This window comes from Pan paniscus, chromosome 10, assembly GCF_029289425.2.
Source record: "Pan paniscus chromosome 10, NHGRI_mPanPan1-v2.0_pri, whole genome shotgun sequence".
Taxonomy (NCBI): Eukaryota; Metazoa; Chordata; class Mammalia; order Primates; family Hominidae; genus Pan; species Pan paniscus.
Genome location: NC_073259.2, coordinates 140796630 through 140813887, shown reverse-complemented (window position 1 = coordinate 140813887; position 17258 = coordinate 140796630). Strand labels below are relative to the sequence as shown.

The window sequence follows — 17258 nt, the reverse complement described above, 5'->3', positions numbered from 1 at the left end:
ACGACCCCACCTTAAATATTCTGAACTGAAAGAGTAGTTCTTTGAAAACCCAAGGCAAGCAGGACTTGAGCAGGCATTAGTGCCACCGTCTTCACCGCCACATCCTTCACGGCATCCAGGAGCTGGAAACAGTCTAGCCACTGACGGACAGACGGACAGGCAAAATGCAGTCCACGCACACGGCAATGTTCAGCCTTTTGTTTTTAATTTTTATTTTATTATTTCTTAGTAGAGAGGGGGTTTCATCATGTTGGCCAGGCTGGTTTCAAACTCCTGACCTCAAGTAATCTGCCTGCCTCGGCCTCGAAAAGTGCTAGGATTACAGGCGTGAGCCGCTGCACCCAGCCCTATTTTTATTTTTTATTTTATTTATTTATTTTTTTGAGACAGAGTCTCACTCTGTTGCCCAGGCTGGGGTGCAGTGGCACGATCTTGGCTCACTGCAACCTCTGCCTTCCTAGTTCAAGTGATTTTCCTGCCTCAGCCTCCCAAGTAGCTGGGATTACAGGCATGCATTACCACACCCAGCTAATTTTTTTTTTTTTTTTTTTTTTTTTTAAGACAGAGTCTTTCTCTGTCGCCAGGCTGGAATGCAGTGGAGCGATCTTGGCTCACTGCAACCTCTGCCTCCCAGGTTCAAGCGATTCTCCTGCCTCAGCCTCCCGAGTAGCTGTGATTACAGACACGTGCCACCATGCCCTGCTAATTTTTTTTTTTTTTTTGAGACGGAGTCTCACTCTGTTGCCCAGCCTGGAGTGCAGTGGCACGATCTCGGCTCACTGCAAGCTCTGCCTCCCAGGTTCACGCCATTCTACCGCCTCAGCCTCCCGAGTAGCTGGGACTACAGGCGCCCACCACCACGCCTGGCTAATTTTTTGTATTTTTTTTAGTAGAGACAGGGTTTCACCATGTTAGCCAGGATGGTCTCGATCTCCTGACCTCGTGATCCGCCCGCCTCGGCCTCCCAAAGTGCTGGGATTACAGGCATGAGCCACCGCGCCTTGCCCATGCCCTGCTAATTTTTATATTTTTAGTAGAGACAAGGTTTCACCAGGTTGGCCAGGATGGCCTCGATTTCTTGACCTCGTGATCCACCCGCCTTGGCCTCCCAAAGTGCTGGGATTACAGGCATGAGCCACTCTGCCCAGCCGCTAATTTTTTATATTTTTGGTAGAGATAGGGTTTCACTATGTTGGCCAGGCTGGTCTTGAACTCCTGACCTCAAGTGATCCATCTGCCTCAAGTGATCCCAGCCTCCCAAAGTGCTGGGATTACAATCGTGAGCCACCGAGCCTGGCCTATTTTTATTTTCTTTAAAGAATCTTAAGGACAATCAAAAGTCAGCCTTTTTTAAAAGGAAAGAGGGCTGGGTATGTTGGCTCAAGCCTGTAATCCCAGCACTTTGGGAGGCCAAGGCAGGCAAATCATGAGGTCAGGAGTTCGAGACCAGCCTGGCCAACATGGCGAAACCCTTTCTCTACTAAAGATACAAAAAATTAGCCGGGCATGGTGGTGCACACCTGTAATCCCAGCTACTCGGGACGCTGAGGCAGGAGAAATCTCTTGAACCCAGGAGGCAGAGGTTGCAGTGAGCTGAGATCACGCCATTGCACTCCAGCCTGGGCGACAGGGCAAGACTCTGTCTCAAAAAAAAAAAAAAAAAAAAAAAAGCCCAGTGCAGTTGCTCCCACCTGTAATCCCAGGAGTTCAAAGACCAGCCTGGGCAACACAGGAAGACCCCATCTCTACAAAAAAAAGAAAACAATTAGCCAGGTGTGGCTGGGTGGGAACTTATAATCCTAGCTACTTGGGAGACTGTGGCAGGAAGATATCCCAGGAGTGTATGTGTGTGTGTGTGTGTGTATGTATAGATACATATATATATGTGTGTGTGTGTATGTGTATGTATGTGTGTGTGTATATATATATATATATATTTCTTTTTTTTTTCTTGTAGAAATGAGGTCTCGCTGTGTTGCCCAGGCTGGTCTCAAATTCCTGGCCTCAAGCAATCTTCCTGCCTCGGCCTCCCAAAGTACTGGGATGACAGGCATGAGCCACCACGACCAGATGCATGGTAAATTTTGTTTTATGTATCGTACCACACACACGAAAATTTAAAAAACATCTGGCTATGCATGTCTTTCAAAGCAACAGCAATTGTTCTGAGAGATTAAAGTCACCATTGAAGAACCTGCATTATCGTTTATTGTGATCCTAATTCGGTCCACAGTAACAATTGAAACTGCCTCGACTAAATTTTAAGTTTCTGGGGCAGCACCACCTGAAGGCAGCGACTGCCTTTTTAAAAGACAGGGTTCTGACATTCAGAGATTTCTGTTTCTCTATCCATCATTTTTGGGCATCTTGAATCACCTGATTTAGAGTCAGTGACATCCTGACTGGATTGGTTCTGCTCTCGCTGGGCGGGTGAGACCCCCAGACCCACGTCCACAGTGCACCTGATGTTCTCCCAGCGGTCGTCACTTCCCCAAGGAGGCCAGGTAGGCATACCAGAACAGAGCTGCCAGGTTGGCGAAGAGCACCCGGAACTGCCGAAAAGAACAGTCCAACAGGCCACGGTCAGCGGGAGGCCGTGGCCAGTTGTCCAGCCTCAGTCACCCAGTTCATTCGTTTACCCGTTTGTTGGTCGGGTGGTCCAACCACCCATCCATTACTGCATTTACTGAGCCTTTGTTCGTACCAAACGCTGTGCTAGGCCCCTAGCAGAGAGGAATGGAGAAGAAAAATGGTCCCCTAGTTACAGTGTTCACAGGCTACAGCGGCCCAGGAATCCCAAAGCCAAGTCACTCTCCTTTTTCCCCCTTCACTGCACACCTTAGCTCCTGGTTCAGCCTCTCTCACTCCAGGACCAGCCATCATGCAGGTGGCTGCACCCTCCTCAGGGAACACAGCTGACGAACAGGGGAGGGGCCCCAGACCTTCCCTCCTCTAACCCATCACCATTCCACTGCCCTGCTTTGGTGACTCAGCAGCTTCACCCTTCCCCAGAATCCTCTGGTCTAGTGCTGAGTCTCTCCCTGGCATGTGGTGCTATGAAAGTAGCAGCCCATGTGTCTGGTTAATCACCGCGTCTCCGAGTCTAGCAGCACGGCGCACAGTCACTGCTCAGGAAACGCTTGCTGAATGAATGCTGCTTCCGCATACACCTGCACCCACCTAGGATGGCGACTCTGCCCCCACGCTACTCAGAGGCGCGGCTTCCCGGCTCTCCCCTCTTCCATCCCAGATCCTCCGTGTTCCCGGCCAGTCTGTCTTCTCAGTTGTCTCTGCTTCCTTCTCTAAATTCCCGAGAACCAGTGGCCCATGGCTGTAGCTTCCTTAGCCTACTGTTCTTCAGTCACACTCCCTGGAAAATCCTTTATCCTTCCTGCCTTCTCACTTCCCCAGATGCTGACCACAGCTGGACAAGCCCCAGCCCCCTCTGCCCAGAAGTCTTTGTCTCTGCAGTCAGCATGCTCTCCCATCCTCCACATGGCCAAACTTGCCCCTTCTGTATCCCCTTAAAATGCCCGCCTGACTTCCTCTGCCCTCAGTCCCAGCCCCTGGCCCTCCAGAGAGGCACGTGGGGGCTTGAGGCAGGATGTCCCACTCTCGTGTCCGCTCAGCTGTCACTTTCTCTCTCCTCTCTCATCACAGAGGGCAGGGCCTCTGTCCCAAGCACCACTGTGAGTGTGCCGGGGGCTCACATCCACGCTGACTCCTTAGGGGACCCCGCAGAGCTGCTCTTTCTGGACATGCGTGTTTGCCCATCCCACAAGCAGCTTCATGTCTGCACCCACCATGGCCGCATCTCTGAGTGTCAGAACCCCCTCTGCCACCCAGCCTTCTTCCATCACTTCTCACCTTCTCTCAAACTTTTTAAAATTCATTTTTATAAAATAGAGATGGGGTCTCACTATGTTGCCCAGACTGGTCTCAAACTCCTGGCTTTGAGTGATCCTTCTGCCTCGGCCTCTCAAAGTTCTGGGATTACAGGCATGAGCCACCATGCCTGGCCCCTACAGACTTTGAGAGCATGTTCTAGACTTGTGATTTTTAAAATAATTCCCACCCACTCTTCAAGGCAATCTGGCTTCAGCCTCATGGAGCTGAAATTGCTCTGGGAAGGGCCACTGTTAAAGCCAAAGGAGATTTTTTTATTTTGCTTTAACTCCTGGCAACTTTGGCTAAGGGTGAACTGCCTCTTTGTCCTGTCTGTGTGCACCCCTGGTTTCCTGCTGCTTCTTGGTGTGTTTGTGGTGTGTGCAGTGTGCACACACTGGGCCGCCTCCCTCCTCTCCCTCGGGGGTCACCCTGGTTCTCTTCTCCCTCCTGGGCAGGGCTCAGAGCCGGTGCTAATGCAGGAAGGCCCTCTGCAGCTGAGGTCCAGCCACTGCAGGCCTGTTCAGGTCCTCCCTAGCAGCCGCCTGGGCTGGGACGGCACCCACCTTTCCCAGAAGGGCCACCTGCCCTGTGCCTGGACTGTCTGCACCAACAATGCGGGCTCCACACAGCTGCTGTCTTTCTAGGGGTCTGGAGCTTTGGGGCAGCAGGCAGAGATGCCCGCCCAGAGTACCAGTAAAAAACCCTGATGGGTGGCATACCTTCTGGGGGAGGGAAGCACGTGGCCCCTGCAGGCTCTGCCAGGCCTCCTCCTGTAGCATCTGGGGGTATCCTGCCATGCTGCAGGGGGTGCTGCACCCCATCCTCCCAGTGTGGGAGTGGTCCTGGGGACCCTGGCTGTGCATAAAGACAGTTGATCCCAGTGGCAGAGCCTGGAGCTCCAGCCTCCACACCACCAGCCCAGCCCCAATCTGACACCTTTGACTCAGCCCCCACAGCAGCTCCTTCATGCACAGGATAGCGGAAAGGCTCAGCTTACCCAGAAGGCCTTCACTCTGCACCTGGATGGGCCCACCCCTCGCCCAGGTGTGGCTGCCATGGCTGCAGGTGAGGCAGCTCTTCCAGGCCAGCGGCAGGACCCATGGCCGCACAGTGCCTGCCTTCAGGCTCAGCCGTAATTCATGAGCCCAGGGACCACGAATGCTTTGTTTCTTTTTAACGTTTTATTTATTTTTTGAGACAGGGTCTTACTCTGTTGCCCAGGCTAGAGTGCAGTGGCACAATCTCAGCTCACTCCAACCTCCGTCTCCCGGATTCAAGTGATTCTTGTGCCTCAGCCTCCTGAGTAGCTGGGACTACAGGCACCTGCCACCATGCCTGGCTAATTTTTGTATTTTTAGTAGAGATGGGGTTTCGCTATGTTGGCCAGGCTGGTCTCGAACTCCTGGCTTCAAGTGATTTGCCCGCCTCAGCCTTCCATAGTGATGGGATTACAGGTGTGAGCTACTGTGACGGCCTTCTTTTTCTAAGTATAACTAGAGTTTATTTGGGCCAAGTTTGAGGACTGCAACCCAGGAGCATAGATTCAAGTTGCCTGCATGTACACTCCTGGGACTGGGAATGTTTCAAAGGCTAGAAAACTCATAGGCATCCCTGGCATGGGGGCTTTTAATGAGAATTTGCTGAACAAACAGAAGAGGCAAAGACGACCACTCGGGACACCCTTCTGTGTTGCTTCCTGAATCCCGAACTAGCAATGATTCAGGGTCATGGGCAAAATCCAAGGGTAGTTGAGGAGTCTAGACACTGGATGAAACCAAGTCTAGCGGAAAACTACAAAAGAAAGAAGAGAAGAGAAAAGAAGAGGGGAGGGAAGGGGGGGGAGGAAAGAGGAAGGAAGGAAGGAAGGAAAAGGCTGACAAAGTAATGTTGGCAGAGGCTGAGCCCCGTGGCCCTCACCTTCAGAGGGACGTAGTTGATGTTGATGAACTGTAGTGGCGTCCACACCCTCCAGTTCATCCTCAGCGCCGGCCAGAAGCCCCCCCTCATCTTGGCGGCGAAGGCTGAGGCGTCTTTCCCCTGCAAAGGAGGGAAGGCGGGTGGTGAACAGTCTCACTGCCCATCAGAACTGAATTCCGGGCACCCAGACCCTATCGTGATGGTTTTTAAACTGCTATTGGATTTTGTTCTGTGTGTACGCAGACAGCACACATGTGTACTCAGCACTGCGGCTCTAAGGAGCCAACCAGCAAGATGGAAAATGATCAGTGAGATGCCAGACAGCAGCCTGCTCATGCTGGCGGTGATGTCTGTCCTGGCCCAAAACTCCTTGTGGACAACTGGAGGAGGTGACTCCCAAGGCTGGCCCTGGGCACCAGAACTGCTACTCAGAGCTACGCTGTTAATTCCTCCCAAATAACCTCCAAAGTCGATGTCTTTCCAATCAAAACTTGTTAGGAGTTATGAAAAAAAAAAAAAAAAAAGGACCCCAGTAAGTTCATTCTAAATGTCAGCTGGTGGATTCAAGACCTGAACCCAAGACCTGAAACCATAAAGATCCTAGGAGCAATTCCTCTGGACGTCGGCCAAGACAAAGAATTTGTGACTAAGTGCTCAAAAGCAAATACAGCAAAACCAAAAACAGACAACAGGACTTCATTAAACAAAAAAGCTTCTGCACAGCAAAAGAAACAATCAACAGACAGTCTACAGCCTGGGAAAAAATATATGCATATTATGCATCCTACAAAGGACTGTTATCCAGAATCTGTGAGGAACTTACACAACTCAACAAGAAAGAAATGAATAACCTCATTAAAAAAGTGGGCAACGGACACAAACATTTTTCAAAAGAAGAAAAACAAGTGGCCAAGAAACATATGAAAAAATGTTCAACATCACTAATCATCAGAGAAATGCAAATTAAAACCAAAAGGAGATACCACCTCATGCCAGTCAGAATGGCTATTATTAAAAAGTCAAGTGGCCAGGCGCGGTGGCTCATGACTGTAATTTAAGCACTTTGGGAGGCTGAGGTGGGTGGATCACGAGGTCAGGAGTTTGAGGCCAGCCTGACCAACATGGGAAAACCCTGTCTCTACCAAAAAAAAAAAACAAAAATTAGTCGGGCATGGTGGCGTGTGCCTGTAATCCCAGCTACTCAGGAGGCTGAGGCAGGAGAATCACTTGAACCCGGGAGGCGGAGGTTGCGGTGAGCCGAGATCGTGCCACTGCACTCCTGCCTGGCTGACACAGTGAAACTCTGCCTCAAAAAAAAAAAAAAAAAAGTCAAAAAACAATAGATGCTGGCAAGAATGTGGAGAAAAGTGAACACTTACACACTGCTGGTGGGAATGCAAATTAGTACAGCCTTTCTGGAAAACAGTATGGAAATTTCTCAAAGACCTGAAAATACCACCATTCGTTCCAGCAATCCCACTACTGGGCCTCTACCCAAAGGAAAAGGAATCATATCAAACAATCCCTGCCCTCGTGTGTTTATCACAGCGCTATCCACAACAGCAAACACGTGGAATCAACCTAAACGTCCCCCAACAGAGGACTGGATAAAGAAAAAGTGCCATAAATACACCACGGAACACTACTCTGCTATAAAAAAAGAATGAACTCGGCCGCGCACGGTGCCTCACGCCTGTAATCTCAGCACTTTGGGAGGCTGAGGCAGGAAAATCGTTGAACCTGGGGGGCGGAGGTTGCAGTGAGATGAGATTGCGCCACTACACTCCAGCCTGGATGAAAGAGCGAGACTCTGTCAAAAAAAAAAAAAAAAGCATGTCTTTTGCAGTGACGTCGATTGAACCGGGGGCCATTATCCCAAGTGAAACAACTCACAAATGGAAAGTCAAACACTGCATGTTCTCACTTTTTTTTTCCAAGACAGGGTCTCTCCATCTCACTCTGTTGCCCATGCTGGCTGGAGTGCAGTGGCGTGATCACGGCTCACTTGGCCTCAACCTCCTGGCATCAAGCCTCCATCTCAGCCTCCTAAGTAGCTGGGACTACAGCCATGTGCCACCACAACCCTTTGATTTTTAATTTTTTTGTAGAGAAGGGGTCTCACTCTGTTGCCCAGGCTGGTCTCGACATCCTGGGTTCAAGTGACCTTCCTGCCTCAGCCGATGTTCTCACTCATAAGTGGTGGCTAAACAGTGGGTACACATGGACCAACAGAGGGAAATAACAGACACCAGAGACTTGAAAAGGTGGCGGGGAGAAGAGGGTTGAAAATCACCACTGACTACTTGGGTGATGGGAACTAAAAGCTCAGACTTCACCACAGCACAGTCACATAAGAAATCTGCACTCGTACCCTCTAAATATATAGAAACTAAAAAAAATTTTTAAAGAAATGCTTAAATATTTTCTTGTTTAAAGTAAGGGGGAGAGCTGGGTACAGTGGCTCATGCCTGTAATGCCAAGGTGGGCATATCACTTGAGGCCAGGAGTTCAAGACCAGCCTGGCCAACACAGAGGAACCCCATTGCTACTAAAAATACAAAAATTAGCCAGGCGTGGTGGTGGGCGCCTGTTGTCCCAGCTACTCTGGAGGCTGAGACATGAAAATCACTTGAACCCGAGAGGCGGAGGTTGCAGTGAGCCGATATTGTGCCACCACACTCCAGCCTGGGCGAGAGTGAGACTCCATCTCAAAAAAAAGAAAATAATCCAGCAAAAGAACAAAGAGTGCAGATAATTGCCTGTATCGATGGAAATGAGAATATTTCAAAATACTGGGGATTGCCCAATAAATGGTAATGAGAAAATTTGCTATGTAAGTGGAAAAATCAACACAGAAGTCTATCTCCTACTGTACACAAGTAAAACCATAAGGATACCGGAGGAAAGCAGAGGAGAATATTTCTATTATCTTCCTGTAAGGAAAGGCTTGAAGGAGAATAATGTCATATTTGAATACATGAACCTTTATAACTTCTGTATGGAGAAGTGAATGGTTAAAACAAATTTACTTTCAGGACAGAAGGTGACGCCAGGTGCAGTGGCTCACGCCTGTAATCCTAGCACTTTGAGAGACCGAGGCGGGTGGATCACGAGGTCAGGAGTTCAATACCAACCTGGCCAAGATGGTGAAACCCCGTCTCTACTAAAAACACAAAACAATTAGCCGGGCATGGTGGCGGGCACCTGTAATCCCAGCTATTTGGGAGGCTGAGGCAGAGAATTGCTTGAACCCAAGAGGCGAAGGTTGCAGTGATCTGAGATCACGCACTACACTCCAGCCTGGGCAACACAGTGAGACTCCGTCTCAAAAAAAAAAAAAAAAGGTGACACGTCTCAGACACACAGCACAACCTGGCTGGTGCTCCTAGAGATGGTGAGGATTTGAAGGTGCTCGTGAACGGGGGAGGTGGGACAGTCAGAACAGATACACCTGCTAAGTGCAGGTGAACACGCCTCCCACGCGTTGGATTCTGACTGGGATTATGCCGGTAGGTTAACCTCCAGGCCCGGAACTCTTCTGTGTTATCAGTAGGGGTCTCAAACTTCTTGTGCCACAGATCTCTTTGGCAGTTTAGTGAAGCCTGTGGACCCCCTTCTCAGAATGTTTTGTAATCTATAAAATAAAATACGGCTGGGCGCAGTGGCTCACGCTTGTAATCCCAGCACTTTGGGAGGCCGAGGCAGGTGGATCACGAGGTCAGGAGTTCAAGACAAGCCTGGCCAACATGGTGAAACCCCATCTCTACTAAAAATACAAAAATAAGCTGGGTGTGGTGGCGGGCTCCTGTAATCCCAGCTACTCAGGAGGCTGAGGCAGGAGAATCGTTTGAACCCGGGAGGCAGAGGTTGCAGTGAGCCGAAATCGCACCACTGCACTCCAGCCTGGGCAACAGGGCGAGACTCTGCCTCAAAAATAAAAAATAAATAAATAAATAAATAAATAAAATAGGACTACAAAGGAACCAATAATATTGAAATACAGTTATCAAAATATTCAGAAAAAATTTTGACAGACTAATGTGTTTATTTATTTTTGTCTTTTGAACCAGTGTCTTGCTCTGTTACCCAGGCTGGAGTGCAGTGGTGTGATCTCTGCTCACTGCAGCCTCCACATCTTGGGCTCAAGGGATCTTCTCACCTCAGCCTCCCAAATAGCTGGAACTACAGATGCACATCACCACACTGGCTCATTTTTTATTTTTTGAGAGATGGGTATTCGCCATGTTGCCCAGGCTGGTCCCGAACTCCTGGCCTCAAGCTATCCACTGGCCTTGGCCTCACAAAGTGCTGGTATTACAGGTGTGCACCATCACGCTCGGCCCTGTTTCTTTTTTCTTTTTTTTTTTTTTTTTTTGAGGCAGAGTCTTGCTCTGTTGCCCAGACTGGAGTGCAGTGGCACAATCTCAGCTCACCGCAACCTCCACCTCCCGGCTTCAAGCGATTCTCCTGCCTCAGCCTCCCGAGTAGCTGGGATTACAGGCACGCACCACCATACCTGGCTAATTTGTTTTGTTTTGTTTTTTGTTTTTGAGATGGAGTCTGGCTCTATTACCCAGGCTAGAGTGCAGTGGCGACATCTCGGCTCACGGCAAGCTCCACCTCCCGGGTTCACGCCATTCTCCTGCCTCAGCCTCCCAAGTAGCTGGGACTACAGGCGACCGCCACTGTGCCCAGATAAATTTTTTGTATTTTTAGTAGAGACGAGGTTTCACCATGTTGGCCAGGCTGGTCTCGAACTCCTGACCTCAGGTGATCCACCTGCCTCGCCCTCCCAAAGTGCTGGGATTACAGGCGTGAGCCACTGTGCCCAGCCTGTTTCTTTCTTTACACAGTGACAAGACCTCTAATGGCAGGTCCAAGTAGTAATGAGCATAAATTATATTTCGAGATATCTGTAACAACTGATGTGATATAAAAATATCTGATTAGCTGGGTGTGGTGGCACGCACATGTAGTCCCAGCTACTTGGGAGGCTGAGGCAAGAGGATCGCTTGAACCCAGGAGTTTGAGGCTGCAGTGAGCTATGATTGTGCTACTGCACTGCAGCCTGGGTGACAGAGTGAAACCCTGTCTTTAAATAAATAAATAAAGTGACTCTACTGGGTACAAACAGGTCCTGCCAATACTAGACGTTTGCTTCCTATATTCATAAAAGAAAATGCAAAATTTCAATTTGAGTGAAAAATCTGCAGACCCTCTGAATTCTGCCAAGAATGTCAGGTGAAGAATCCCTGTGCTAAATGAAGAGCTGCAGTAAGTGCTGTGGCAGACACCCACCTCCAGAAAGTTCATGATGAGGAAGAACAACATGAGGAAGGCCGGTGCAAGGACGAGGCGGTCCAGGAGAAGCCTCCTGAGCCCTGCCAGGGGGACCTCAGGAGGGATCCAATGTTCCATGAAGAAGTAGAAGAAGTGACTCAGCGGCCCTGTGAAGAAGAACCTGAGGCCCCCAGGGGGTGTGAGCCAGATTGTGGTTCTCTGGATGTGCTCTTCTCTGGTCTAGCTTCACCCCCAAATCCCAGGTCCTAAGCCCTGCTTCCTGATGTCCCTCAGTATTGGCCACACAGGTCTGTACAGATAAGTCGGCTTCAGGGGCGCTCTGTCTCTGTTGCTCTAACAGACCAGACTTGCTCCTGCCGTTGACTCTCTGCTCCCAGCGCTTCCCCGCCTAGCTCTGTTGGCTCGCTCCTCCTCACATTGTCAGCTTCTAGGTCGTCCCAGCACGTGTGCACGCCTGTGCTAACACTCTTGGCCCTGGTTCATTTTCTGCCTAGCACTGTCCTTATCTCATATGTTAGGTTAGTCTGTGCCTCTCGTCCCCCCTAGAAGGCAGGCTCCACAAGGCAGGCTACGTCTTCTGTCCACTGCAGTGCCCAGAACAGGGCCTGGCTTCGAGAACACTCAATAATGAATCATCAGACATGTCCCTGGTTGTGGAGCTTTTCATTAAACTCACTAGGCTAACTGGCAAGGGAACTCACTAGGTTAACTGGCAAGGGCACTCACTAGGCTAACAAACTGGCAAGGGAACTCACTAGGCTAACAAACTGGCAAGGGAACTCACTAGCCTAACTGGCAAGGGCACTCACTAACTGGCAAGGGCACTAACTGGCTAAGGGCGCTCACTAACTAACTGGCTAAGGGCGCTCACTAACTAACTGGCAAGGGCGCTCACTAACTAACTGGCTAAGGGAGCTCACTAACTAACTGGCAAGGGCGCTCACTAACTAACTGGCAAGGGAGCTCTCTAACTAACTGGCTAAGGGCGCTCTCTAACTAACTGGCTAAGGGCGCTCACTAACTAACTGGCTAAGGGCGCTCACTAACTAACTGGCAAGGGCGCTCACTAACTGGCTAAGGGAGCTCACTAACTAACTGGCAAGGGAGCTCTCTAACTGGCTAAGGGAGCTCTCTAACTAACTGGCTAAGGGAGCTCACTAACTAACTGGCAAGGGAGCTCTCTAACTGGCAAGGGAGCTCACTAACTAACTGGCTAAGGGCGCTCACTAACTGGCTAAGGGCGCTCACTAACTAACTGGCTAAGGGAGCTCACTAACTAACTGGCAAGGGAGCTCACTAACTAACTGGCTAAGGGAGCTCACTAACTAACTGGCTAAGGGAGCTCACTAACTAACTGGCAAGGGAGCTCTCTAACTAACTGGCTAAGGGAGCTCACTAACTAACTGGCAAGGGAGCTCTCTAACTAACTGGCTAAGGGAGCTCTCTAACTGGCTAAGGGAGCTCTCTAACTAACTGGCTAAGGGAGCTCTCTAACTAACTGGCTAAGGGAGCTCACTAACTAACTGGCAAGGGAGCTCACTAACTAACTGGCTAAGGGCGCTCACTAACTAACTGGGAAGGGAGCTCTCTAACTAACTGGCTAAGGGAGCTCACTAACTAACTGGCTAAGGGCGCTCACTAACTAACTGGCTAAGGGCGTTCACTAACTAACTGGCTAAGGGCGCTCACTAACTAACTGGCAAGGGCGCTCACTAACTAACTGGCTAAGGGAGCTCACTAACTAACTGGCAAGGGCGCTCACTAACTAACTGGCAAGGGAGCTCTCTAACTAACTGGCTAAGGGCGCTCTCTAACTAACTGGCTAAGGGCGCTCACTAACTAACTGGCTAAGGGCGCTCACTAACTAACTGGCAAGGGCGCTCACTAACTGGCTAAGGGAGCTCACTAACTAACTGGCTAAGGGAGCTCACTAACTAACTGGCTAAGGGAGCTCACTAACTAACTGGCAAGGGAGCTCACTAACTAACTGGCAAGGGCGCTCACTAACTAACTGGCAAGGGCGCTCACTAACTAACTGGCAAGGGAGCTCACTAACTAAGTGGCAAGGGCAGGACCTGGTGCAGCACTCTAGCTTGTGTCCGTTGCTACTAATCATTCCCCTGTGTGTTTGGGAGAGAATGGAACCAGCTGCCACATCTACTGGGACAAGAGGCCTGCAGTTCCATAAAATTCAGCAACAAAAAGAGGGGTCTTTCAACTTGTGGCGTTGACAGTCTTTAGATAAGTGGTTCTCAGTGTGTTTTCCCACCCAGTCATAGGGGGTTATGTGGCCTATGCAGGGATTCTCAGTGGGGAAGGGGACTGAAGTCCTGTGGATGGGAAAACTGTACTTGGATGAGGCCTGCTAGGTGATCTCATCACCTGCCCCTCTTGGGGGGATTACTGCTTTAAATACATTATGGAAAAATCCATGATGACTCAAGTTAGCAAGCTTGGAGGTATAAAAATGATCTTCAGGAATTCTGAATTAAAGAAAAAATCACTGTAGTTGGAAAATACTTCAAATAATCCATCTGTAACATTATTGTTGGCCGAGAGCTCAGGGTGGATTAAATTGGTAAAACTCTTGAATTACCGTGCTTTTGCAATTCAGAAAGTGGTTCAGAAACTAGACATTTTTCAGGGTACCGAAGCATTTATTTTCTGGATGTTTACACTATGAAAATAACAATAGAGGCCAGGCACTGTGGCTCGCGCCTGTAATCCCAGCACTTTGGGAGGCCAAGGTGGGCGGATCACGAGGTCAGGAGATCGAGACCATCCTGTGAATGGTGAAACCCTGTCTCTACTAAAAATACAAAAAATTAGCCGGGCGTGTTGGCAGGCGCCTGTAGTCCCAGCTACTCGGGAGGCTGAGTCGGGAGAATGGCATGAACCCAGGAGGCAGAGCTTGCAGTAAGCCAAGATCGCGCCACCGCACTCCAGTCTGGGCAGCAGAGTGAGATTCCGTCTCAAAAAAAAAAAAAAAAAAAAATTAAAATAACAATAGAAACTAACTGGTCAAATTGGAGTCAGTTTTCCCTTTCCATGAGCCCAGTCTAGGACGCTTTCAGGGTTTTTGAATCCTGAAGTCTGACTTTAGGTTAAGTTGAGTTACTTGTCCTCAGGTTTGCCTCTCAGCCCAATTAAGACAGTCACCCCTACCCATCCAATTAAAAAGAAACATGATAAAACCACAAATGTGAGGCTGTACTCCTAGCACTGTAATCCCAGCACTTTGGGAGGCCAAGGAAGGTGGATCACTTGAGGTCAGGAGTTCAAGACCAGCCTGGCCAACATGGTGAAACCCCATCTCTACTAAAAATAACAAAAATTAGCTGGGCATGGTGGTGTGTGCCTGTAATCCCAGCTATTTGAGAGGCTGAGGCAGGAGAATCACTTGAACCAGGGAGGCAGAGGTTGCAGTAAGCCTGGGTGACAGAGTGAGACTCTGTCTCCAAAAAAAAGAAAAAACAAAAAAAACCACGTATGCGTATATATGCCATACAAACTATATGAACCATTCGAGTTTTTTCCCATGATGATTACTACAATGGTTTTTTAAAAATTATATTTCTAAATAAGAGTACTCCAACTACTCGGTTTTGGTGCCCAGCTTGGTTGCACTCAGCGGCTACAAGGTAAACCCAACCCTTGTATGGCACTCACCCGTAAACGGCATATCTCAGAGGCCCACCGACATCCAGACTTCTAGAGTTTTCTTTTTTCCGCTTCTTCTCAATCATCTGGGCCAGGAAGTTCCCAAGTGCTGACAAAATGCCACTGTGGAGAGGGAGGTCATCAGAAAACAGCAGTGACCAGCAGGAGGGTGTCCCTTTCCCATAGGTGAATTAGCAGGGCCGTTCTGAGGCCATGCAGCAGACGGGCGGGGGGTAGGAATTCTTGTTAAAGCGGCTGCAATGTATAGTTCTTGTATCAAAAGGTGGAGATGGTGGACTTAAACACACAGGTAAGGACAAGTGGCTTTCCAGTATCAATGTCAACATCCTGGCTGTGATGTTATACTATAATTTGGCAGTTTGGGAGTTAGGAAGCTGTGTGGTTATGAACGGGCAACAGGACAGCCCTATCATGACGCTGTTCTGCATTTTGACTGTGGTAGTGAACACAAGAATGTACAGATGTGATAAAACTGTACAGAACAGATACAGCTACAAGAAAAATGGAGAAATCCGAATAGGATCTGTGGACTGTGTCCACGCAATGCCCTGGTCGATACTGCACTACGTTTCACAGAATGTAACCAATGGGGGACACTGGGAAGGTGTACAAGGAATCTCTCCATGTTAGTCTTGTAACTGTTTGTGAATCTACAATTATCACAATAAAAATTTCCATAAAAAGGTGGAACAGGCCCAGTGGCTCCCTCCAGGCCTTGGTTTGTATTTGCCTTCTGAGAAGCTCTCTGGACTATAAAATCCAAAATTCCTAGCACGGACCTAGACACCTTCTCGATCAGATCCCTGGCGATTCCCTTCACATCTCCTGCCTCTTGCTCAGGGTTCACTTTCTCCACACACAGATCTTCCCTCCCTCGGGACTGAGTCCAAGCTGCACCTCTCTCCGCCTTTCTTTAACGCCGGTCTTCCCTTCAAAACCTAACAGAGACCTTTGCCCTGCTGTTCCCTGTGCCAGGAGAGCCTCTGCTCCACTTCTTTACACAGCCTGTTCAATGTCACCTTCTCAAAAAACACCTTCCCTGGCCGTGTCTCCACCCGCGCCGTGCGGACCCGCGCCCCGCAGACTCGCTCCCTTGGCGCTGTCTCCACACGCTCCATGCGGACCCGCTCCCCTGGCAGTGTCTTCACCCGCACCACGCAGACCCGCTCCCCTGGCCCTGTCTTCACCCGCGCCCCGCAGACCCGCTCCCTTGGCCCTGTCTCCACACGCTCCACGCGGACCCGCTCCCCTGGCCGTGTCTTCACCCGCGCCCCGCAGACCCGCTCCCCTGGCCCTGTCTTCACCCGCGCCATGAGGACTCGCTCCCTTGGCCCTGTCTTCACCCGCACCACGCAGACCCGCTCCCCTGGCCCTGTCTTCACCCGCGCCCCGCAGACCCGCTCCCCTGGCCCTGTCTTCACCCGCGCCCCGCAGACCCGCTCCCCTGGCCCTGTCTTCACCCGCGCCCCGCAGACCCGCTCCCCTGGCCCTGTCTTCACCCGCGCCCCGCAGACCCGCTCCCCTGGCCGTGTCTTCACCCGCGCCCCGCAGACCCGCTCCCCTGGCCGTGTCTTCACCCGCGCCCCGCAGACCCGCTCCCCTGGCCGTGTCTTCACCCGCGCCCCGCAGACCCGCTCCCCTGGCCCTGTCTTCACCCGCGCCCCGCAGACCCGCTCCCCTGGCCGTGTCTTCACCCGCGCCCCGCAGACCCGCTCCCCTGGCCCTGTCTTCACCCGCGCCCCGCAGACCCGCTCCCCTGGCCCTGTCTTCACCCGCGCCCCGCAGACCCGCTCCCCTGGCCCTGTCTTCACCCGCGCCTGCGGACCCGCTCCCCTTGCCGTGGCTTCCCCGGGCGCGCGGGGCCCCTGTTGGGTCCTTGGGTGGAACCTCAGCGCCGACCCCCGGGTCTGGGCGGGCCCTCCACGCGCTGGGAGGGCGGGATCCGCAAGGCGCCTCACAATCGCTGACTGGGGACGCGGGTGTCGCCGCGGAAAGTTCAGCGCCGGGTCGGAGGGCGCCCGCTCCGGGGGTTCTGACCCGGGCGCGCCCCCAGCCTGGTCCCGGCCCGGCGCTCCAGTCCAGGCCCCGCGCCGCTGCGGCCGACCTGGGGCCGGGGCGGCGTCCGATTCCCGCGCCCCCGCTCACCTGGTGGCCGCCTTGGTGAGCACCGGGTAGAGCCGCAGGAAGAGCAGGTACTGGGCGAGCGCCCGCCGCGGCAGCGCCCCGAGCCCGGCTTCGGCCCGCAGCCTGGACGCGGCCGGCGCCATCGCCTCCCCAGCGCCGTGCCGCCGGGGGCACCGACCCCACCTCAGGCTGGCCGGGCGCGGAGCCCGAGGCGCCGAGAACGGAGTGGGGACCGCCTGACATTTCCGGCCCCACCGCGGCCCGCAGCGCCGCCCCGTCCCAACCCCACGGTGCGCCGCGCGCGCCTACCACACACTTTTCCCCGGTCCCTGCCGGCCACCTCCCCC

At 51.6% G+C, this 17258-nt stretch overlaps 1 protein-coding gene across 3 annotated transcripts; it reads right to left on the bottom strand.

Moving 5' to 3' along the window:
- Positions 1–2185: 2185 nt before the first annotated feature.
- Positions 2186–17179, bottom strand: PXMP2 (peroxisomal membrane protein 2). Of its 3 annotated transcripts, none has more exons than XM_055096421.2 (5): positions 16933–17139; positions 14776–14889; positions 11104–11266; positions 5806–5925; positions 2186–2552 (listed from the first exon to the last, which is right to left on the bottom strand). In XM_055096421.2, exons 1-5 carry the CDS (start codon positions 17052–17054, stop codon positions 2484–2486), a joined length of 588 nt encoding a protein of 195 aa, XP_054952396.1. In that variant the 5' UTR covers positions 17055–17139; the 3' UTR covers positions 2186–2483. The 3 variants fall into 3 exon arrangements, with proteins under 3 accessions (XP_054952396.1, XP_054952398.1, XP_054952397.1); XM_055096422.2 differs by lacking the exon at positions 2186–2552 and adding an exon at positions 5499–5679; XM_055096423.2 differs by lacking the exons at positions 5806–5925; positions 11104–11266 and having other exon boundaries at positions 16933–17179.
- Positions 17180–17258: the final 79 nt, after the last annotated feature.